Here is a 24,867-nt window from a genome sequence, read left to right on the forward strand (position 1 = left end):
GATATAAATTTTTGAGTTATGTAGGAGATAAGCTGAACTCCACTGAGAAAATTTCAGAGATTGTTCAGGGGAATTATCTAATCGAGTACAATGGATTTGAAGTCTCTGGTGGCTTATTAGAGAGCAGTTACGTTTTGTCTGATTTTCTACCCCTCTGTGTCCCTTCGATCCACTACATTTATGTTTGTATCACACAGCAAATAAGGTAAGTACTATGTGACTTATTTGAAAACAAACTTCTTCCATTCACTTATGATATCTGTTTTTGACGAAAGGAATGCTCACATCACTCAGCCTTGAAACTTGTATTCAGAAATACCTGGGATTTCCCATTCAGGCTCTGTTAGTTGTACCTTAACAGTGATACACAACAGAATTGGTAACTGCAGCTATGAAGGCTTGGTCTGTATGTATGTCATGTATGGATTCACTGAAAGCAGTTGAAGAGTGTTGTGACGAGCTTCTCCAACAACTATGGGAAATGCCAACTCTGCATTCACCAACAATATACTTAGCACAGGAAACAGTGATCAGACTGACCTGCTGTGTCACTTCACAATGCTGATGTACGTCATTGTTCAGGTGCCTTGCAATTCTACAGCTGGCAGTTCTGTACCTACATTTCATCAGGAATTTGTTGTAGACAACAATGACTCATTCAGAAGAAACTGTAATCGTGCAGTGAAGACTAGAGGAAAAGACTATTTGCACTTGGATAATACCTCCCTCAAACTGTACAGAAAGATACGCTATGTTCAGCATATTTCGTTTTCACAAGGCTTTCAGCAGAGTTATAATTTCTATCAAACCTAAGTTAACAGGTTTCCTTTTGACACACTCCGCCTATTGTATGCAGAAGTTCCTCACTTTAGTTCCGAAATTTTCTACGTAATTTCCGTTTTTTATTCATGTTATGTCTCAAGTTTGTCATGTTTTATTAATTCTTTAATTCCTTTGTTTGCAAATTTTCTAATCAGCATTCTGTAAACTACGTACTGATTCGTTCCATAACCAAGTAGGTCTGGCTCGCACAGTCCGACGGATCCTGATAAATAAATTAATATTCGTAGTAGTACTCTCACATTTGAGATTTATGTCACTTTCTTGTTTTCCTTTTGTACATTTTGGTGATCTTGTATTACAGGTTTTTCGCCATTCTGATGGTATTATCACAGAATCAAAGTTAACTAGTAGTAGGAAGCATTGTAAGTCATATATATGTTATTGCTTTGTAACAAGCTCCTGGAGAGTGTGGGTCCTTTAAAAGAAGACACCCAAAAAAATAGGCAGAGTAACCAAACTTTTGGCGACAGATTTGGGATTCACCTTGTATGTAGTAATAACTGGCCACTGCAAGGAAAAACAAGATCAGAGGCAGGCAAGAGACAGCGCCACTCACATGGGCAGGAGCCACAGGTTGGGGTGGTGCCAGATGGGACCCTCTGGCTGCGGCTGCGGTTCTGGCTGCGGCGGTGGCGGCAGGTGTGGCTGCAGCTGTACCGGCGGTGGCCCACAACTGACGTAAATGTAGTAGCCGTCCCTGCCGCATACGAGGCTCTGCATCAGCTCAGCGAGGCCTGCGGGCCGTGGCTTACAGTGCAGTAGTTGCACCAGCCAGCTGCACTCTGATACCCGCACGCACGGCGACTCGCACAACCCTGGGAGCATGGGCCACACTGTAGCACCACATGCCACTTTGGATATCTTAATAATATATACATCACTCCTATATCCACTCCATGTTTAGCTACAGAATTATTTTTGGGGGTTTCATATACATAAAATGAACACTGTTTCCAACTACAGAAAAAGGTCATCATAATAATATCTAAAAGTAGTAACCATGCTCCTCATAAGGATCTGTTTAGACAGCTGTTATTTCTGACAGTAGCATTGGAGCACATATGCCATTGTTACATGAAGAAACATCTAGTGCCAATGATCAAGATGCAAGAGCCAGACTGAACTTAAATTTACCAAGATTCTTTATTTTCTTTTTCCTGGTCTTTGTGCCTTATCTGAATGGGCTCGGCATGTTCATTTTTGGATCTACTTCTGTATCTACGTGACTACTCTGCAATTCAGTATTAAACTTTTGGCAGTGCGCTCATCAAACCTCCTCCATGATATTTCTCTCCCACTCCACTCTTGAACAGCAAGTGGAATAAATGAACACTAGAAATCTTCCTGTGCAAGCTTTAATTTCACTTATTTTATTAGTGATGATCATTTTTCCTTATGCAGGTGCTTGCAAAAAACATTTACACATTCAAAGGAGAAAGTTGGTGGTTGATATTTCGAGATAACCCATTGCAAAAAGAAATGCCTTTGTTTCAATGAATGCCATCGCAACTCATGTATCATATCCATGGCACTATCCCCCCTACTTCACAGTAGTACAAAATCGACTTACCTTCTTTGAACTCGTTCAATATCTTCTGTCAGTCGTATCTGATATGGATACCACACTAAACACCAATATTGCAGAAGAGTCAGACAAGTACACTGTAGCCAATCTCTTTAGCAGACACGAGTAAGTAGGCAGTGACAGTTCCGTTGAAATCTACAGTGCTGTAATATTTATAGCTTCTTCTATGACATTATACGGTGTTGCCAGATTTCCCCCAATCTCCCTCTTTCACACATAGGTCAATTGCCCTACAAATAAAATGGCGTGAAATTCAGAAACTTTTGGGAAATTCCAAATTTGGTGCGACATTCAAAATATCTCAGTTGTGCTACAAGGGTTTCCCAACTCCTATAATATCACATATACATCTACACGATAATCCGCAAGGCACCTAATGGTGTGTGGCGGAGGGTACTTATCGTACCTCTAACTGAGCCCTCCAATCCTGTTCCACTAGCGAATAGAGCGTGGGAACGACGATTGTCGGTAAGCCTCTGTATTGGCTCTAATTTCTCGAATTTTCTGCTTGTGGTCACTACAAAAGACGTATGTGGTGGGAAAAAATATCTTGTTCGACTCTTCCCGAAAACTGCTTTCTCGAAATGTAAATAGCAGATCTCTGTGATTCACAACGCTTCGCTTCCAACGTCTGACAATGGAATTTGTTGAGCATTTCTGTAACGCTCTTGCGCCTGCTAAATGATCCTGTAACGAAACGAGCCGCACTTCATTGGGTTTTCCCTCACTCTCTCTGTCTCTCTCTGCCTCTCTCTCTCTCCCTGTCTGTCTCTCTCTCTCTCTCTCTCTCTCTCTCTCTCTCTCTCTCTCCCCTTCTATCAGTCAGTCCGACGTGGTAGGGAGTCCATATAAATGAAAAATACCCAAGAATCGGTCGAACAAGCGCCTTGTAAGCCACTTCCTTCTTGGATGAGTTACATTTCCTTAACATTCTTCCTATGAATGTGAGTCTGTCATCTGCTTTTCCCACTACTTGTTTAATATGGTCATCCCACTTAAGATCGTTCTAGATAGTTACTTACAGTCATTTTACGATAGATACTGTTCCCAGCGGTTTGTCATCAACAGTGTAGCTGTACAGTAGTGGATCTGTGTTTCTATGTATGTGCAATATGTTACAGTTATTTAAGTTCAGGGTGCACTGCCAGAACCTGCACGATTCATCAGTTCTCTACAGGGCATTGTACAAATGTTACTATCTTTTGTCGTTGCTGTTTTGTTGTAGACAACTACATCACCTACAAACAGCCTTAAAGAGCATCCAACGCTTTCTACTAAATCATTTATATACGTTAGCAGCATCAGACCTGTGACATTTCCTCCGGATAGTCCGGAAATTACCTTTACATCTGTAAATTTTGTTCCGTTAAGGGCGACGTGTAGAGGTCCACCTGACAGGAAGTCTTGAACCCAGTCGTAAATCTGCTCCGATACTCGACAAGCTCTTATTTTTTTCAGTAAATGGAAGGGCCGGACGCTGTCGAATGTCTTCCTGAAATCAAGGAACATGGCGGCAATCTGTGCGCCAATGTCGACGACGCTGTGGATCTCATGGAGCAACAGAGCGAGCTGAGTTACGTAGGGTCCCTGTTTCCGGAATCCATACCGATTTTTATAGAGGAGAGTGTCATTCTCCAAAAAGAAGTCAATCCAAGCATAAAACACTTTCCATAATTTAATTATACAACGGATTGACGTCAACGACATAGGTCTATAATTGTCTAACTGTGTATCTGTCCTACGGCCCCTCTTAAAAACTGGAATGACCCGCGTTTCCTTTCAGCCACTAGGTCCACTTCGTTGCTCAATCGATCTACGATAAATTACTGCTAGAAGGGTAATAAATCCTTTTGAATAATCTTTGTAGAATCTTAGAGGCATCTCATCTGGTCTTGACGCTTTCCACTACTAAGTGACTGTAATTGTTTTTCTGTTTACACTGTGGTAGTAGGCCTGTTGCTCTCAGCACAGATTTTTGCGACATTAAATAATAAAAATTGGAGCATTGGCCTGCTAGCGCAAATTCAAAAACATCCAAAAAGCTAACCTGCGACACTAGCCCAACCTACGCACCCGTCGGTCGATGGCAGCCAGCTGCGATCAGTGCTCAACCATACCAAGGCATGAGCACCTTCTCTTACTCAACCTTGCGTGGCGCCACCCTCTGCTGGTGACAGCTGGGGATTCAAAGACACTGCACACATTCCAGCAATTCAGCCGTCTAACGCGTACAGCAGAATGGTAGTTCTGATACTTGCCACTAGTACACTGCTTATGAGAACTCTGTAGTCGCAACTTGCGTGACGTAAGATGAAATGGTAGTGAAATCTGAAAACGCACAAACACCAGTACTACAGCCCACACTGAAAAACGGCGAATAATTAAGAATTCACGTCAGCTGAAAATTGTCTATAATCTTCGTATATGATCTGCAAGGAAATTAAAAATAAATATAAAAGTTAAGATGCACAATCATCATCTAGGGGTGGGGCTGGGGGGTGGGGGTGTGAGATGACACTTGTACAGTGACACAGCAGTTCAGATACTATGTTTGTAAAACCGTGTGGCTACCAACCGCGGCAATTTTATTTGCTAACAAGGTTGCATACATGCTGAATAGTAATTGCTGCATTGAATCATCAAGTAAATTTTATGCTGAAATCAACTAAATATGCACCTAAGAAAGTGAATTTCGCGTCATACCTGGTCCATACCGTTATACTTTGTCTGCGCTATAAACAGCTTTTAGTATCATTCATTGCGTACTGTAGTGTGTCATCTTAGCATTTGTCACTGTCAGTTATACTTGGAAAAAAAGTGCTATCATCAATATGCCTCTCACTAACCAACGCACTGAAATCGAAAATCTCGACAGATATAAATATGTGCAGAGCAGCAGCTTTTGACGTTTTAACTTAACTGTGCGCTGCTGATACTGTACTAATATCATAAACAGTATGCAACACAGCACTGGCTCATCCCGAACTGTGTCACAGTTACTTCCAAGCATACTATTAGAGAAATGTATGCATTACACCCTGAGGCAAATTTAGCACGATTCGTCCCTTGTACTTAGTGTCATTACATAGGACGACTGATTCTATTATCAGACGAATTTCTAGGAAAGAACTATACCTATGGTTTCTGGCCGATGAGCCGAGACAACTAGAAAGTAAACCACTGAAAATATTCATAAGGTAACTGACGATCACAAGACAAATGTATCTCAGATACACGGTAGGCAGCTTGAGTGATTAAGACACTACATCCTGGCGATTTCGGAAAATCAGAACGATTCATTTGCTGATTAATGACAAAATAGTAACCATGAATATTTCAGAGCTGAACTTATTAGGAAGAGGAAACATGGATACATCATCACGCTCAAAACTCCAAGTAAAACTCCAAAACAGAAGAAGGTCGGTGAGAATACTCCTATGAAGACGAGACTGTTTATGTGTTGCTAAGGTGATGACCACAGATTTTTTGGATCTGTGGATAAGTGGGCATGTTTCAAACTAAAAATTCAGAAGTCTGGGATTGAATATCTGTTGAGTCCTTAAATTGTTCTCCCACTTATCACTTCTTTAACTTTTCGCAATGACATGTGTACGTGTGAAAATGCTGAATATATTGCGCATACATAGGAAAAGAAGTCCACTACTGTACAGCTACACTATTGATGACAAACAGCTAGAGACAGCGTCTTCCGTAAAATATTTAGGGGTAACTATCAAGAGGGACCTTTAGTGGAATGACCACATAAAACAGATAATGGGAAAAGCAGCAACAAGACTCAGATTCATCGTAAATGTAACTCACCTACGAAGGAAGCTGCTTCTAAGGCGCTTGATCGCCCCATTCTTGAGTATTGTTCGTCTGTCTGGGACCTCTATCAGGTAGGACTGATAGAGGAGATGGAGAAGGTCCAACGAAGAGCGGCGCGTTTTGTCACGGGATCCTTTAGCTGGCGAGAGAGCGTTACAGAGATGCTAAACAAACTCCACAGGCAGACCTTACAAGGGAGACGTTGTACATCACGGACAGATTTACTACTGAAATTTCGAGACAGCACTTTTCAGGAGGAATCCGACAACATATTACTTCCCCCCCTCCCCACATAAATCTCACGTATTGACAATGAGGAGAAAATGCGAGAAATTAGAGCCAGTACAGAGGTTTACCGACAATCATTCTTCCCAAGCACTACAGGCGAGCGGAACAGGGTTGGAGAGATCAGATAGTGGTACGGAAAGTACCCTCCGTCACACACCATTAGGTGGCTTGCGGAGTATGATGTAGATGTAGATGTAGATGTCGCCAGACCATCATCCTTTGGCTGCTGGGATAATTTAACTTTTTTTAAGTTTCTGTTACAACGCGGTAGTTGCGTGCTCGGAGCGGAATGATGTGGTCTTTCGACTTCCGTTTCAGCTGCGGCAGGCACGCATCCGCAAGCTGGATGGTTGGCTCGTACAAGTTGGCCGGACGGAGCTGTTTCTCCTCGCGTGGCCGGCTACAGGAACCGGCTCCACGAAAACCGTGCACCTAAGGCCCTGGACCTTTCTTCAACTGTCTGTTATTATCGATTTCATCTGGTGTCATCAACATAAACTGCCATACCCTTCGCGCAAACAAAATACGCATGTTCAACATCGACACACTAACGATAGCATGAGTTTTCTCGTAAATTTCTAAGCAGTTTTGTGAAGAATTACCAGATTTCTTCTTTTTAAACTAAAACAACTTTACATGAGGAAGTAGTTAATACAGAATTTTCCGTTTTCTATCATGCTAGTAATTACTGACTTGCTACACATATAAGCCCTGACATGTTACTGGTTCTCCACTCAAAAAAATTCACCCAACTGAAAGACACCGTTGTGAAACCGTTTGTCTTTTGATTCTAGGTTTTTCGTTGTGTTGTACTGTGAAAACTTTTCCGTTTCGATCCCTTATAGCATCCTCGTACGGAAAATTTGTATTTCTCAAGTACTGTCACCGATGGATGCGATATATTCTTCTCTGTAGTTGTAAGATGATTAATTCTTAAACGATGTCAATATGGGTTCTGAAAACGTCGAGGTGTGGCCAGCGGTAGAATTCATGGGCCTACTTATTGGTTACTTACGACGTTAATTTTGCAGAACAGAATACTAGCTGTTGTCTGTTGAACACCATTGTTTCGCATCCTTTGTTTACCTGTTTGCTTCGCAACAGTTGCATATATGTAGGTCGATCTCTGGACGCTTCAGCTGCTCTCCTACGTCGGTGTCAATCACCCTCACTGCTGCCTGTGCAACAGGTAGTAGCGCACTGTAGACTGTGTCTGTGTGGTTAATAACACACACTTTCTCCTCTCCAGTAATACCCCACTTACGAACTGTGTGTGTGTGTGTGTGTGTGTGTGTGTGTGTGTGTGTGTGTGTGTGTATGTGGGTGGGTGGGTGGGTGAGGGGGGGGGGGAGATAACGCACATGCCCATCAATTACTTGAGAGCTATGGTTATCTATGGTTTCTGCGTACTAGTACGATGGCGGGTCAGGCAGTACAACTTTCACAGTAATTCTCTTTTGCACTTTCTGTCTGTGTGATAAAAATCGAGTCTTTTTGTACAGAACTAGCCTGGATTTTCGGTGAGTGTTTCAACGGAGTTGTAGAAGAAACTTAAAACATTGCTCACAAAAGCAGCCAGAAAGGAAGTTCCTAATTCCCATAGCAAAGCTTTTCGAAGTCTTGGCAAATTTTGACCACGGTTTTTAAAATGATTGGCGCACAGACACTGTGTACAAGCTGGCTACGGACGCGAAAAGCGAAAGTGAGCTGTCATTTCACACTGTTTTCCACTTATTTTTCATATAAAGATGAATAACCTACAACTACCACCGCAAATGTTGTGGAAATGGAATGTGCTATCGATATGCGGTTTTCACAGAATTGATCAGTAGTCAAGGGCTCATATTGTTAGCAAATCACCAGAGAGTAATAATTATAATAAAGTGTGTTGTTTTGACAAAAATACTCTCTTTAATTGTAACAATGTCTGTTGACATTAACAAACTAAAAGTAGGTTTTTTTGCAGGCGTCTAGTGCCAATCATTTATGAGATATCGTCTTTTGGAAATTTCCAATACCGATACTTCTTTGTTCCATTCAAACTGCGTAGTTGCTAGGTAGGATGTTGTTATGTTTTCTTGCAGTATGCTAGTGTACTCCTTGAGTGCATTGCTATTGCATACCAAGTGACAGTCCAAGCAGAGGGTCTTAAGGTGGCAATGGAATTTAGCAGTGTAGAAGGAACCTTAGTTTCGTTCTTGTACGGTGTATGCAGCAGGATACCCCAATAAATGTCAACGATCTTGTCAATTATTTATCAATCTCTTCAACTAGTTACGTGTAAGTGCTAGTGTAACACATAGACTACGTAACAGAAGTAAACAAACGACGACAGAAGAGGGGGAGGTTAATGTTCTTGCGGCTGTTGCGGTTGATCCACATGTCAGGTCCATCGCAGTTGGACGAAGAAGTGGCATTAGTCAGCAGAGTGTCTCATGCACACATAGATTCCATCCCAGTCACATCTCTCTCTAGCAAGAGCTGCATGGAAACCATTACGAGAATCGTGTTAACTTCTGTACGTCAGGATACTTAAGATGTTGCATGTACCTTGTTTCGTGACGAAGTCACATGTACCAAATATGGCCAAGTAAACCACTGTAACATACACTACTGGTTTATTGACAATTTCTGTTAGCTTCGTCAGGTTGAACGTCAGCGTCCATGGACTGTAAACATGTGGTATGAGATAGTGAACCATGAGCTCAAAGCCCGACTAATCGACCATCTTCGACGGATGTTAGACGACGCTCATCTGTGTGATGGCCGTTCAGCTAGTAGTGTAGAAAGTACTACAGCATGTCTTCTCGAAATGTTTCAGGATTTTTGGAATTGACGCAGTGGACATGTAACTTGACTGGCCAGGTCCACGGATTTGACGCCTATACACATTTTTCTGTGGCGAAAGCTGAAAGACTCTGTCTAAAATTACATACTAACTACAATCGATAATATGCAACGGCGTATTACAGCAGTTTGCTCGGAAATCTCCGCTGAAATTCTAGCACTTATGCAGCAGTCGCTTCATACCAGAGGGAAGATAGCATTGCGGCTGCCGGTGGTCATTTTGAACAAGTTCTGTGATGGTCAGTTGTCTCGTTACTGGTCAGAATCCACATAACTTTGGCTGTTCTTCAGTGTGTGCTACGACAGGTATATAGAGAACTTTTAGCCACATTGCTCTCGAGAACAGAACTATTTTATCATCAAGTAATCTCAAGTTTCTCCAGAGGTTTTATATTCTTGTACATAAAGGAGCTTTTCTGATGATGGGACATTTTCATATCAGAACATGTGAAATTCACTGCAAAAACTCTTCGCTATGTATATAAGTTACAAGTCAGATATATGCTTACCGCGACAGCTCAAGGTAACAGTTTAGCACCGGGATGACGTTGATTGTGATATGTAGGAAACCATTAAAACTAATTACTAAACGATAAGTACAAGAAGAGAAACTATAGGTACAGCAAGAGTCGTGTCATATACGGTACCACATATAGCAGTAATAATCTGTCACTGAAAGCACAGTATAGTGCAGTCAATCTGCTACTTCACAGTTTTGTTCTTTATGCGTACTAGAATCTGAGGATGACAATGGAAGTTGTGAAGCGATGGATAAATACAACATTTAAATTAGAATTACATCACATAAGGTACGTAATATATTGATGAATGGATTAAAAACGTAAAACATCATGTTATTCTTGAAATGGTCGATTTGAGTTGGTGCGGTCATAAACAGTGATACTACACACGTCACACCAAAAATCTTTTTCTTGGAAGTAGTAGTAACTGCTTCTTCACAGCAGCAGTTCGTTTATTTATCAGTTGCTTTATAGTTGGACATTTAAAATCTTAAATCTGCAACGTTAGAGGCGCCCACCTCCAGATTCGAGTTTCACTGTTAGTCACGAAAGTGCTGAATTATTTATCGAATTGTCCTGTATAATTGAAATCATTATCAAAGCCACCCTGCAACGAGTTACAAGCTTCATGGGTGAGTAACAATTACTTGAATTAACTATTAATTTAACTTCATAGAACAAGAAAGAAGTGATGATCTAAGTGGTATAATGACAGCTTCACTGTATGGGTCCTGTGGGACTAGATGTCAATGGAGAATTGCAGAACTAGCTATGGTTCCTAAAAGAGTCAGTATGAATCAGCCAATGGATACTCTATCACAATTTAGATGTTAGTCGAAATGTTGCTTTAAATGTAATTGTCACTAGACTGCAAGAGTCAACTATAGCTGACAACTTGTCATTCTAGAACTTATTGCATAGATTATATACTACCTGGCCAAACAAACAACTACCACTGTATGTGTAATGTACACTCATGCTCATAATTTAAGGATAATTGCAGAATGTGGTGCCACACAACATGGCACTACACAAAACTGGCGCTAATAATGTTTAATGTGTGTGAAATCCTATGGGACTTAACTGCTAAGGTCATCAGTCCCTAAGCTTACACACTACTTAACCCAAATTATCCTAAGGACAAACACATACACCCATGCCCGATGGCAATAATAGCGTAGGCCCATAGGGAACGGACACGACACAGATCTTTAAGTCCCCGGTATTGGTGATAAGTTGGGAAAACAGTCCCGAAACACATGTGCTACAAAACGCCACTGTCTCCTGCGCATGTACCCCGACATCAATATGGGATATGATCACCATGCACACGTACACAGGCCGCACAACGGGTTGGCATACTCTGGATCAGGTAGTCCAGCAGAAGCTAGGGTATAGTCTCTGATTCTTGCACTAGTGCCTGTCGGAGCTCCTGAAGTGTCGTAGGGGTTTGAAGATGTGCAGCGATACGTCGACCGAGAGCATCCCAGACGTGCTCGATGGGGTTTAGGTTTGGAGAACAGACAGGCCGCTCCATTCGCCTGATATCTTCTGTTTCAAGGAATTCCTCGACGATGGCAGCTCGGTGGGTCTGTGCGTTATCATCCATCAGGAGGAAGATGGAGCCACTGAAACCATGAAAAGGCGGACATGCTGGTGCAAAATGACGTCCCGATACACCTGACCTGTTATAGTTCTTCTGTCAAAGACATGTAGGGGTGTACGTGCACCAATCATAATTCCACCCCACACCGTCAAAACACGACCTCCATACAGGTCCCTTTCAAGGACATTAAGGAGTTGGAATCTGGTGACTCGTTCACGCCAGATGAAAACCCGGCGAGAATCACTGTTCAGACTATACCTGGACTCGTACGTGAACATAACCTGGGACCACTGTTCCAATGACAATGTACTGTGTTCTTGACACCAGGCTTTACGGGCTCTCTTGTGACCAGGCGTCGGTGGAATGCACCTTGCAGGTCTCCGGCCGAATAAACTATGCCTGTTCAGTCGTCTGTAGACTGTGTGTCTGCAGACAACTGTACCATTGGCTGTGGTAAGGTCCCGAGCAAGGCTACCTGCAATACTCCGTGGCAGTCTGCGGGTGCTGATGGTGAGATATCGGTCTTCTTGTGGTGTTGTACACTGTGGACGACCCGTACTGTAGCGCCTGGACACGTTTCCTGTCTGCTGGAATCGTTGCCATAATCTTGAGATCACACTTTGTGGCACACGGAGGGCCCGTGCTACGACCTGCTGTGTTTGACCAGCCTCCAGTCGCCCTAGTATTCCACCCCTCATAACGTCGTCAATGTGTGTTCTTTGAGACGTTTTCAACACACAGTCACCGTTAGCACGTCTGAAAATATCTGTACGCTTACTCGCTGCGCCTTACTGTGACATGCACCAACACACCTCTGCCTATGGGGACTGCTGCCAGCGCCACCGTGCGACGGCCTTTGGTCAAATGCATCGCATGGTCACTCCTAGAGGTGATTTAAACCCGCAAACCGCCCACCAGAGCATTTTTTCACCATGTATCAGCATTATCCTGAATTTATGAGCATGAGTGTAGTTATGAGTCGAAAACACTTATGAGAAACTTGCCAATGATTCTAGCACAACCTTACAATTTGTCACCACATGTTTACAAGTTAACACAACGTTGGTGCTACTACACAAAATTAAGAATTATTGGACTCCTTTTCAATTCTTAGTTTGCTATTATAAAGTGGCGTGTATGTCTCGACTTTATCTTCCGCGTACTTACGCTCCGTGCTCTTAGAGCCCACAAGAGTTGCTTCTATGTTCTGTTGTAAGAACTTAACACTACGTGTCCAGATAATAGCATCTTCAACCTTTTTGCTCTGAGGTATAATTTACGTATACAGTGCATGAAATCTGCTAAAAAGAGCTAGTATATCTTTATTTGTGGTTATCAACCTTAGTAAGTCCCTTACTTTGCGCGGTGGTCGTCGTGTGCTTTGGTTCTCGTCGAGTGCAAAGAGAACGAGGATTCATTAGCGCGAGCACGTTCTTCTGAATGATGATGATTATGCTGATGATGTTTGGTTTGCGGAGTTCTCAACTGTGCGGTCATCAGCGACCGTACAAATTTCCAATTTTTTCGCACTCCAATTTTTGCACAGTCCAATCTAGCCACTGTCCTGGATGATTATGATCATGAAATGATGAGAACAACACACACTCAGTCCCCGGGCAGAGAAAATCCCCAACCTGGCTGAGAATCGAGCCCCGGACCCCGCGTTCTTCTGAAGCTATCTTCGTGGGCCTCAGTTCCACCGCAATCGCAGATGCTTTTAAATAATGTATTTTGACTATTTACGCTGTGTACCTGTGCAACAAAATGACACTGTGTCAAAAGGAAACTCAACTATACTTGGACCTACGACAAATGAGAAACTAACCCTAGTCTATATGTACAAGAACTTCACGTCGTTTCGCAAGCTGTATGTGACAGAAAAGCGACACTAGTTCTGCTGTATTCTGCATTTGGTCCCTAATGGTGAAAAGATAGTACCACGAATATCTAAACTACTTCAGAAGACATACCACTGACGCGTTTATCACGAAACCTCACTGCACTTCCTGTCGAAGTTACGCTCATTTGTAAACAAAGACGCTTGCGCCGTCTTTTGGCAGTCTGCACTGTGTATGTGAAATATGTACTCATTAACTAGCTTTCAAAAGTCCACAAGCTCAGATTATTATCTACTGGATAAATAAGCGTTTCAAGCATAATAAAGTTATTGGTTGCCGTTTGTCCCAGAGTTACATTATCACTTTTTTCGGGGACATTCCTTATATCATTGCTGTTTCGAGAGTAACCGGAAACAGTCTTCATGTACATAAATAAATTTTTCGCATCTTTTATTTTAATCACGTTGTATCCGTTCCATTTTACTGTGCATGGGGCGAATGAAAGGATAAAGGTGTAATATTTCTTAGCTGATACGAAAGCTGTAAAACCCATCACTGGATAAAAGTTATGTAGTGGATCCCTCTGCGTTTTTTTAGTCATTTATGCGCGGTACCTACATGTTACACACACTTGTCCATTATCAAAACCAGATATTCCGAATGTATCTTGCAATTTTAGTTTTACAACGAAACGGGCATGAAATATGGCAGAGTGAGTTAATATGGTGCGAACATAAATATTTAAATTACGCTACGACGAAACTGAAATTCGTTGGCTTTGCAACTGGCAACCACAATATCATCTTCCGTCATAACCTAGAACTCGGGCAACGCTACAAACAGTTACATGGCAACCAAGGTTTCTTATTGGAAAGGGGGAGGGGCTCCAATATACCACTTCATTCCATCTCTGCGCTGCAAGATCTGTATGAGATGTGTCATGCTTTCGTGCAGTGAAATCAACTTGTTTTGGCTCTCAAAGGGAGAAAGTTTCACAATAAATGAACTCAGTTGGATTAGCAGACAGTACACGGGGTACACTAAAATATACCTAGGTATTATACTTTCAGCTATACATCTATCGATACAGATTATGTTTTCTGCTATTGTTTCTGTGTTAGCATTACATCGTATGGTGGTTGTCAGTGTGTAGTAAAAAGTGAGTTAACTTCAGTGGAAGAGACTCACATCCCGGACATACGTGTGAGGCAAGAAACGACACACGATAAACGCGTTTTGAAAACATGACAGCACTGAACGGAAACTGCGAAGCGAAGCACCGCTGATAATGAAGCAGACAGCCTGCTAAAGCGGAGGTACCGACTTTGAGGCGCGCCTCTTGTACTGCCGAGAACTGCCAATGTGGCTTCACCGTGTGAGACGAATTGAGCCACAAATTTCTTTGTGTGTTTGCTGCTCATTTAAAATGTTTTAGGCCTAGACACTGAATGTAGGAACGTGATTAAAGTATAACCTTCGAAAAACTTAATTTTTATCTAGCAATAATGCTTGAAACTCGCGCCATGTAAGGAAATTGGCTGCTGTGCTGTTTTCGTTTAGAGTAAAATCTTCTTCTATTTGTTGTTTCTTCTTTCTCTCAGTGCATTGAAATCATCCCTCACGTACTAGTAGTTAGCAAAGGATATCTGCATTGCTTTTGACTATATTTCCGCTAATTTAAATTACGTAACTGTATTAACTAAACCGTAAATCTCTTTAGCATTGTTTCATAAACTTTGTTGTTACTGTACGACCTATGTTTCGGGTCATGAGCTCATTTCCCAGTAACAACAGATTCTAAGGATGGGAACCAAGCAAAGAAAAAAACGTCAATTTCTTAGTCTATCGATTCTTGTTTTAAAGTATGAAAGTTATCCCTGTAGACAATTTTGACACAGTTACATACGCATTTCATCAAATTCATTGGGATAGCGTTCCCAGTAACTTTGAATAAACGTAAGAAACATAATCAAGTTTATGAAACAATTGTAAAAATATGTTTCATTCAGTTAAAACAATATACAGTGTTTCATCAAGGTCTGCCAGGTTAGTCAATTATAACGATCTAATTATTTATGTGGCTCTATACCACTGTATGTGCAACAACATTCTCTAACACTGACACCAGTCTCCCTGCTCAGGAAAAAAATAATCCTGTTCACATCCATATCTACATTTTTACTCCGCAAGCTACCCAACGGTGTGTGGCGGAGGGTACTTTACGTAACAGCGTCATTAACTCCCTTTCCTGTTCCAGTCGCGTATGGTGCACGGAAAGAACGACTGCCGGAAAGCCTCCGTGCGCTCTCGAATCTCTCTAATTTTACATTCGTGATCTCCTTGGGAGGTATAAGTAGGGGGAAGCAATATATGCGATACGTCATCCACAAACGCACCCTCTCGAAACCTGGACAGCAAGCTTCAAGGCGATGCAGAGCGCCTCTCTTGCAGAATCTGCCACCTGAGTTTGCTAAACATCTCCGTAACGCTATCGCTGTTACCAAATAACCCTGTGACGAAACGCGCCGCTCTTCTTTGGATCTTCTCTATCTCCTCTGTCAACCTGACGTGGTATGGATCCCACACTTATGAGCAATACTCAAGTATAGGTCGAACGAGTGTCTTGCAAGCCACCTCCTTTGTTGATGGATTACATTTTCTAAGGACTCTCCCAATGAATCTCAACCTGGCACCCGCCTTACCAACAACTAATTTTATATGGCCATTCCACTTAAAATCGTTCCGTACGCATACTCCCAGATACTTTACAGAAGTAACTGTCACCAGTGTTTGTTCAGCTATCATATAATCATACAATAAAGGCTCCTTCTTTCTATGTATTCGCAATACATTACATTTGTCTATGTTAAGGGTCAGTTGCCACTCCCTGCACCAAGTGCCTATCCGCTGCAGATATTCCTGCATTTCGCTGCAATTTTCTAATGCTGCAACTTCTCTGTATATTACAGCATCATCCGCGAAAAGTCGTATGGAACTTCCGACACTATCTACTAGGTGATTTACATATGTCTTGTGAATAGCAATGGTCCCATAACACTCCCCTGTGGTACGCCAGAGGTTACTTTAACGTCTGCAGACGTCTTTGCATTGAGAACAACATGCTGTGTTCTGTTTGCTAAAAACTCTTCAATCCAGCCACACAGCTGGTATGATATTCCGTAGGCTCTTACTTTGTTTATCAGACGACAGTGCGGAACTGTATCGAACGCCTTCCGGAAGTCAAGGAAAATGTCATCTACCTGGGAACCTGTATCTAATATTTTCTGGATCTCATGAACAAATAAAGCGAGCTGGGTCTCACACGATCGCTGTTTCCGGAATCCATGTTGATTCCTACAGAGTAGATTCTGGGTTTCCAGAAATGAAATGATACGAGAACAAAAACATGTTCTAAAATTCTACAACAGATCTATGTCAGAGATATAGGCCTATAGTTTTGCGCATCTGCTCGACTACCCTTCTTGAAAACTGGAACTACCGCTGCTCATTTCCAATCACTTGGAACCTTCCGTTCCTCGAGCGGTACTCGGCTGTTAGAAGAGGTGCAAGTTCTTTCGCAACTCCAGAGAATTAAGATCGCTGATCTTACTTTCGGTATTTGGTATAACAGCTTCGTACATAGAAATGAAAGCAGTAGAAAATTTGTGGTCAGCTCACGCAGTGTAAGCATAAGATTTACAGAGTGAATGCACGAGGAATAGGGACAATAGCGGTTACCAACGGAACGGAAACAGAATCCTCTTGAGACGATTGCTTGAAGCTGTTGGCATACAAAAGTACTAAAAAATCTCGGAAAGACTGTACTGATTTTGACGAACACAGACGAACTTGGCAATCAGTGCATTGACTTATAAAAATGAACAATAGCTTTTAACTTGGTTGCGCTCATGTGTGTATTATTCGTTATTGGTTGTACATAAGCGAACCTATTCTGATATCTGTCTTCGGCTGTTCGCATTCTCGCGCGAATTGAACCACTTGCTTTAAATGGCTTTCAGTATATAAATTTACATGAAAACATCCAGCATGGTAGGAGTGCAGTGTGTCATTCGTTCGCTTCTTATCAGACACGGTAACAAACTACAGTGGGAAAAAGAAACACTTATCAATTACAAGAGGAATTTATGCTCCGGTCAACAAGCCTTTGCATTTGAATAAGGAAAGATATATAAGGAGTTCGAAAATTGCCATTACAAACGTCTAGGACTTGTAGAGGAGAGGGAGTACATAGTATTTTGAATAGGGATCCATGTCCGGAAACGTACCGTTTCCGTTCTACGACAGTTTCAGTTCAGACGTGTAACGCGTCCCCGTCTGCTGAGGGAAACAGAAAAATCTCAGAGTTTCTTATCGTGGTATGCAGCATGGTAGACAGTATGTGTATTCAACGTCGTAGGCAAAGATGAATTTACGAGACTTCTGTAGAAACGAGGAAGATCCGCTGCATTAGTTCTGGCCACTGCACCAGACACTGAAGAGATACCTGGTGGGATGGAGTGTGTCTATCAGAACATGCTTCTTACATACAATGTCTGCAAAAACGTTGGTGGTCTCACATCGAGCCGCTGCTGTGATGCATCGGTACTGTTCTGTACGCACAGTATACTGGATGGTTTTTGTTTTCGAATAATGTAAACACGTAATGTTTAAGTGTTAATAGAAAAAAATGTGCTTAAGTGATAAATGGAAGTTTCGTTATGTTTCCTTTCGAATTGTTACTTAATAATTCTACTGCGTCATGGCTAATTCAATTCCTTAAGCAGAAGTGAATGAGTTAAATATCTGAATTAAAATCATCGTAGAACGAAAACGGTAAGTTTCCGAACATGGATTCGTATTCAAAATATTATGTTCTCACTCTCCTCTACAAGTCCTAGAAGTTTTTAATGGGAATTTCCGAACACCCTGTTTTTATTAAGGTATTAAAATTGTGAATATATAGGAATGATGAGTCGCCAACATCTCCTTGTATTTAACCACTGGTCTTACCTTGACGTAAAGGAAAATCCTGATGTGATGTGCTACTGTAGACTGCAAGTACAAGGCAATTCAAACTTGAGCTTAGCGGCATACCTTTTCACAGGCAATTTTCCCGCTTTCGTCTGTCATCCTAATACGTGTATAAAACAAATTATTTTGGTTCATTGGTCATATGACAGTAATGTAAAGGCAGCAAGAACTTAAACAGAAATGAAAAATGTGCCTAATTATTGTAAGGAATATCCTCTTGCCTTTGAATATGTCGACTAGAGCTTCCTTAACCCCTTGCCAGTATGGTTAAAAACCGTAAAGATATTTGGAGATAACGTTCTGATCGATTTATCGAAATATTTATACAGATTGAACGAACACTATGTACTCAAATGTCGCCTAGCAGAGCTGTTGAGAAATGCACATCGTTTGTGCTATCCTGTTCCGTAACGGTTCAGTCGCCACTACCTTTCCGTGTATATGTCTTCATATCTGCAAGCAAAGGAAACTGTTACTCCCGCATTGCCGCCTACCGTTAACTCTGGTAGCGCACGCTACTATTTCTATGCTAACACATTGGCTTACATTTTACGAGTTCATGCTGCTTTAACTGTAATCACTAACGCACTAACACAATGAAATTATATGCGTTTTTAAAAAGTAAATACTTTCACTTCTCTGGAAGGCTCACAAGTCTGCCGAAACAAAGATGCTCAGTAGAAAACAAGAGTGCGCTAAAATGCGAGTCCGCGGCCCACCAAATAGACATCTTAGACTGAAACGAAAAATAAATATCTCTATTCGAAAGACTGTTTTGGATTCCCATATAGTTCAGATGGGGAACCTCACGAATGCATTTTAAATGAGATAGCTGGTTTCCAACTTTGTAATGTTAATTATCCATCTGCAGCTACTTACTGTGTTCAGACATTCTACTTCATTATAACTGAAAACTTTATTCGCATTTCTGAACTCTCAAAGGGCATCAAATAGAACCTTAGGTGAAAAAGATAACAAGAAGAAAGAACACGTTGCTCTAAAAACTCATCAAACAGAGTGAATTTCAGCACCTTCACATTAGCAGTTGGTAGTCTTCGCACATGATGTTTTGATTTGGTATCAGCTTTGAAATTATTTCTAAATGTTGGTTGATTTCAACTTTCATTGATTAGCCTATTTAGATTTCAGGTTCCAAAAAATTACTACAACGAGTTGCCTTCTGTTTTCTCATTCAGTTTCTATTTTCCATTAGCGATTTCGAATCGCCCAGCGATGGTACTTATTTATTGCATGTTTACAGCACTTTGCGCGTATTTAGTTTTGGTCTTTGGTTTATTTATGTTTTGTAAAGCATGTGGAGGTTGCTACCTGTGGCTAAATTTGTAAACTGCTGTAAAATTAACATCACTAGAAAACATACGTTATGTTTTCCAAAACAGTATGTGCACCAAGAACAAACTAACAGAGACTAATAACTCTGCTGGTCGCGGTGGTCTAGCGGTTCTAGGCGCTCAGTCCGGAACCGCGCGACTGCTGCGGTCGCAGGTTGGAATCCTGCCTCGGGCATGGATGTGTGTGATGTCCTTAGGTTAGTTAGATTTAAGTAGTTCTAAGTTCTAGGGGACTGATGACCACAGATGTTAAGTCCCATAGTGCTCAGAGCCATTTGAAATAATAACTCTACACGAGTCCCACAGTGCTGCAAACATGCAATAAATATGTACCAGTTGATAATGAATCGCTAGGCGATTCTAATTAATGGACAATAAAAATTGAAGAACAAAACAAAAAGGGACTGGTTGCAGTACTTTGTGGGACCCTTAGCATCACATTCGTAGTGTTCCACATCCATAATGGATAGATGTTTTAATTAGACTTTTGCTTCAGTCTTATTTCAGTAGCAGCCATCTGAACGATTAAAGGTAAATGATTTCACGAGGGTTTCTACGATCGTCAAGCGGGCAGACAGCTGTCACTCCAACCGATTGAGGGCAAAATATGGAGCTTCGATAAACTGTATGTTTTCTGCGCCTGCTATACAAAACGAATATTTGTCTGCGCTGTAAAACACTCTAATTGGCACATTATTCCAGTCCACCTCCGTGTGCCATCTGCGGATATGGATAACAGACTGCTGCAGAATGCATTTACTGGCTAAAGACGTCAGTAGTTCATATGGTGATTGTTAACTATACTTATGGATAACCTTTTTCTTCTCAAGCAGGAAACTTCCTTACTACAACTTTTTTTCTGGTGTTCATGTTTCGTGAATTGTTTGCACCATTAGAAAAGTTCTTTACACCTTGTTTTACTTTCGGTACAATGCAAAACATATAGAAAGGAAAAAAATGCGCAATCACCCGTATCATAAGCAGGAAGAACACCATATGTTCAGAGCCTCTTCAGTTGAAGGAGATGCAACAAATCTGTCCCTGTCATCAGCTCAGACATATATTTGAAATAGTGTTACAGTAAAGACGACTTGGTTCAAATCGCTAAATGTCTAACAGGTGCAGCGTTTTTCGTGTTCGTTATAAAAACTATTGTGTAACAAATTGTACGCATAACGGTTAAGGCCAACAGTTGGCTTGCCTAGAACTCTTATAAATGAACTCGAGGAAACCAACCACAAGTATACTGCGTAATACTTCCATTTTACGCATAGATCCTGCGTCGTGTTAAGCTAAGTTTTAAGCGAATGATGATTAGAAGAGTATAAATGTCGCAACGTGTGCAAGGTACAATAACGTCTGGCCTGCAGTATTATAGTAGCTAAGGAAAAATTTAGTCTGAATTAGCTACAGTTGAAATGTTTTTCTACGTTCATTTTTCTCCCGTAAGAAGATCATCTAGCACGGAACTGAAAACAGGGTTAAAGACATAAATTTAGTTGTGTGTGAGCTGTACTTTGAACCAATAGCAGTCCTGGCATCCCGAAGATTCAAATAAAAATGCCTCAAAACGTACAGTAGTCCAGAATAGTAAGAAGCTTCATTTAAACACACTTTGGACAGGTACACAAAGGATAACATAATAATCAAAAATAATAACTACAGTAAATTCTAAAAATGGTTTCGCGATACTAGAGGACAACTATTCGAATGTTTCGTCCATCGCAGTCACTTTGTTGAGTGTAAATTTAAATTATCGTATACGGCGTAATAATACGTATGACCACAGTTGCATCGGTTTGCGTACCTACTTTCTTATTTAAGCTTTGTTTACATCAAGATGCAGTTTCCCAAGGCAAATTACTAGCAGTACGCCGAGTGTATTGTACAGCAAGAAAGTACGGCCCAGTTCCCAGCTGAACGAGACATCGGCCGTGTGTACTCACCGGCGCTTGCTATGGCTGCGAAGACGGCGACTGCGCAGGCGCAGTAGGCGAGCGATGCTCCGCGCCTGGCCATGGCTGCACTGCGGGCTCCGGAGGCGCAGTGGCGGCCCGCGACGGAGCGCTCCGTTAAGTGCGCACTGCTCGCTGCAGGCCGCCGCCACCAATGCTTCCGGCGCCAGACCAGCAGCTCTTGCCGAGACATCGGGCTGACAGATAATGTCTCGTGGCACCGCGCACTGCGCGCCTCGCAGACGCAGAAGACTGGCACTACCGTGAGCAGGTTGGACAAAACGTTACTCACTCCCAGGACACACCACGCTAACACCACCTCCAAACTTGATAATGTCCTCAGTTCGGCGAGGAAGACAGTCCAACGATATCTTCTTGTATGCCATATCTAGCAGAAGCCACTAATTGATCATAAGATTCGTGAGACTTACCAAATTGCACGGATGTGGACTGCTTTGTTTCACTGGTTTTTCAAATAGTCCCCGTTATTAACCGTGGGTCTGAGGTCAGTTGGTTTAACGAGCCGCTCGAGGTGCCATAGGGGGCTTGATTGTTCTCTAAATCAGGGACGTATGTGTGCAGTCCTGTGAACATTGCTGTTCTTATGGCGAATGAAAGGAGTGTCCACAGCAAACTAATCTTCGATGTAGAAGAAAGGACAGCAGTTGCTCCCCAAGTATGTTATAATAAACATCCTCGTTCACGTTCGTGATAACCTAAATGATTAACCCATGTCATGGTACAGTCTGCCTGAAATAAGTATAAAATGTTACTAGTCCAGCTTATCAAAATTTTAAACAATATCCTGTCAACCTTCTGACACCACTGACACAGTTTGCATGGTTGCCACTGTAAGATTGCAGTTGACGCTCTAAGTTGAAAACCGCGTGCTGTGTAGCAGGAATTGGATAGAGACGTTCATGTCTTTGTTTAAACAAATACACTTCTGGCCATTAAATTTGCTACACCAAGAAGATATGCAGATGATAAACGGGTATTCATTGGACAAATATATTATACTAGAACTGACATGTGATTACATATTCACACAATTTGGGTGCATAGATCCTGAGGAATCAGTACCCAGAACAACCACCTCTCGCCGTACTAACGACCTTGATACGTCTGTGCATTGCGTCAAACTGAGCTTGGATGGCGTGTACAGGTACAGCTGCCCATGCAGCTTGAACACGATACCACAGTTCATCAAGAGTAGTGACTGGCGTATTGTGACGAGCAAGATGCTCGGCCACCATTGACCACAAGTTTTCAGTTGGTGAGAGATCTGGAGAATGTGCTGGCCAGGTCAGCAGTCGAACATTTTCTGTATCCAGAAAGGCCCGTACAGGACCTGCAACATGCGCTCGTGCATTATCCTGCTAAAATGTAGGGTTCCGCAGGGATCGAATGAAGGGTAGAGCCACGGGTCGTAACACATCTGAAATATAACGTCCACTGTTCAAAGTGCCGTCAATGCGAACAAGAGGTGACCGAGACGTGTAACCAGTGGCACACCATACCATAATGTCGGGTGACACGTCAGTATGGTGATGATGAATACACGCTTCCAACGTGCGTTCACCGCGATGTCGCCAAACACGGGTGCGACCATCATGATGCTGTAAACAGAACCAGGATTCATCCGAAAAAATAACGTATCGCCATTCGTTCACCCAGCTTCGTCGTTGAGTACACCATCGCAGGCGCTCCAGTCTGTGATGCAGCGTCAAAGGTAACCGCAGCCATGGTCTCCGAGCTGATACTCCATGCTGGTGCAAACGTCGTCGAACTGTTCGTACAGAAGGTTGTTGTCTTGCAAACGTCCCCATCTGTTGAGTCAGGGATGGAGACGTCGCTGCACGATCCGTTACAGCCATGCGTATAAGATGCCTGTCATCTCGACTGCTAGTGATACGAGGCCGTTGGGATCCAGCACAGCGTTCAGTATACCCTCCTGAACCCACCGATCCCATATTCTGCTAACAGCCATTGGGTCTCGACCAACACGAGCAGCAATGTCGCGATACGATAAACCGCAATCGCGATAGGCTACAATCCGACCTTTATAAAAGTCGGAAACGTGATGGTACGCATTTCTCCTCCTTACTCGAGGCATCGCAACAACGTTTCACCAGGCAACGCAGGTCAACTGTTGTTTGTGTATGAGAAATCGGTTGGAAACTTTCCTCATGTCAGCATGTTGTAGGTGTCGCCACCGGCGTCAACCTTGTGTGAATGCTCTGAAAAGCTAATCATTTGCATATCACTGCATTTCTTCTTGTCGTCTGCAGCACGTCATCTTCGTGATGTAGCAATTTTAATGGCCAGTAGTGTACCATGCAAGCGACGGTCTCCTCACGATGTGTGGACGTGACGTTCACAACCGGTCCATTAGCCATCAAACCACCTGCAAGGCCCCATTTGATAAGGCAGTGTTTCACCCTTGCCAGATGTACATCATACAGCATTGTACTTAAACTTCCTGGCAGATTAAAACTGTGTGCCGGACAGAGACTCGAATTCCAGATCTTTGCCTTTCGCGTTCAAGTGCTCTACCAACTGAGCTTCCCAAGCACGATTAACGACCCGTCCTCACAATTTTACGTCCGCCAATACCTTGTCTCGTACCTTCCAAACTTCACTGAAGTTCTCCTGCGAAACTTGCAGAACAAGCACTCCCGAAAGAAAGGATATTGCGGAGACATGGCTTAGCCACAGCCTGGGAGATGTTTCCAGAATGAAATTTTCACTCGGCAGCGGAGTGTGCGCTGATTTGAAACTTCCTGGCAGATTAAATGTGTGTGCCGGACAGAGTCTCGAACTCGGGACCTTTGCCTTACGTGGGAAAGTGCTCTACCAACCCTACCTCCCAAACTTCACAGAAGTTTTCCTGTGAAACCTGTAGGACTAGCACTACTGGAAGAAAGGATATTGTGTAGGTATGGCTTAGCCACAGCCAGGTAGTTTCAAATTAGCGCACACTCTGCCACGGAGCTAAAATTTCATTCTGGAAACACTGTACATGTATGTGATACCCTTACATGTGGGGCAGTGGAGCGCATAATACAGATGGTATAATATGGCGCTGTACTAAAATACGATAGTAGCATTATGCAACAAGAAATGTAGTGGTACTCAAAAATGGGACTATCTCTATTTCCAACAGACAACGT

The 24,867-nt window shown here is 42.3% G+C and overlaps 1 protein-coding gene across 1 annotated transcript in view; it reads right to left on the bottom strand.

Moving 5' to 3' along the window:
* Positions 1–21,887, bottom strand: part of LOC126354349 (CLIP domain-containing serine protease HP8-like) — a 65,906-nt gene extending 44,019 nt beyond the window's left edge. The window contains exons 1-2 of the mRNA XM_050003963.1: positions 21,686–21,887; positions 1,400–1,658 (exon numbers count right to left, since the gene is read on the bottom strand). Coding sequence (XP_049859920.1) covers positions 1,400–1,658; positions 21,686–21,887 — 461 coding nt within the window. The remainder of the gene's footprint in view (positions 1–1,399; positions 1,659–21,685) is intronic.
* Positions 21,888–24,867: the final 2,980 nt, after the last annotated feature.

The sequence above is a fragment of the Schistocerca gregaria genome, chromosome 1 (assembly GCF_023897955.1).
Source record: "Schistocerca gregaria isolate iqSchGreg1 chromosome 1, iqSchGreg1.2, whole genome shotgun sequence".
NCBI lineage: Eukaryota > Metazoa > Arthropoda > Insecta > Orthoptera > Acrididae > Schistocerca > Schistocerca gregaria.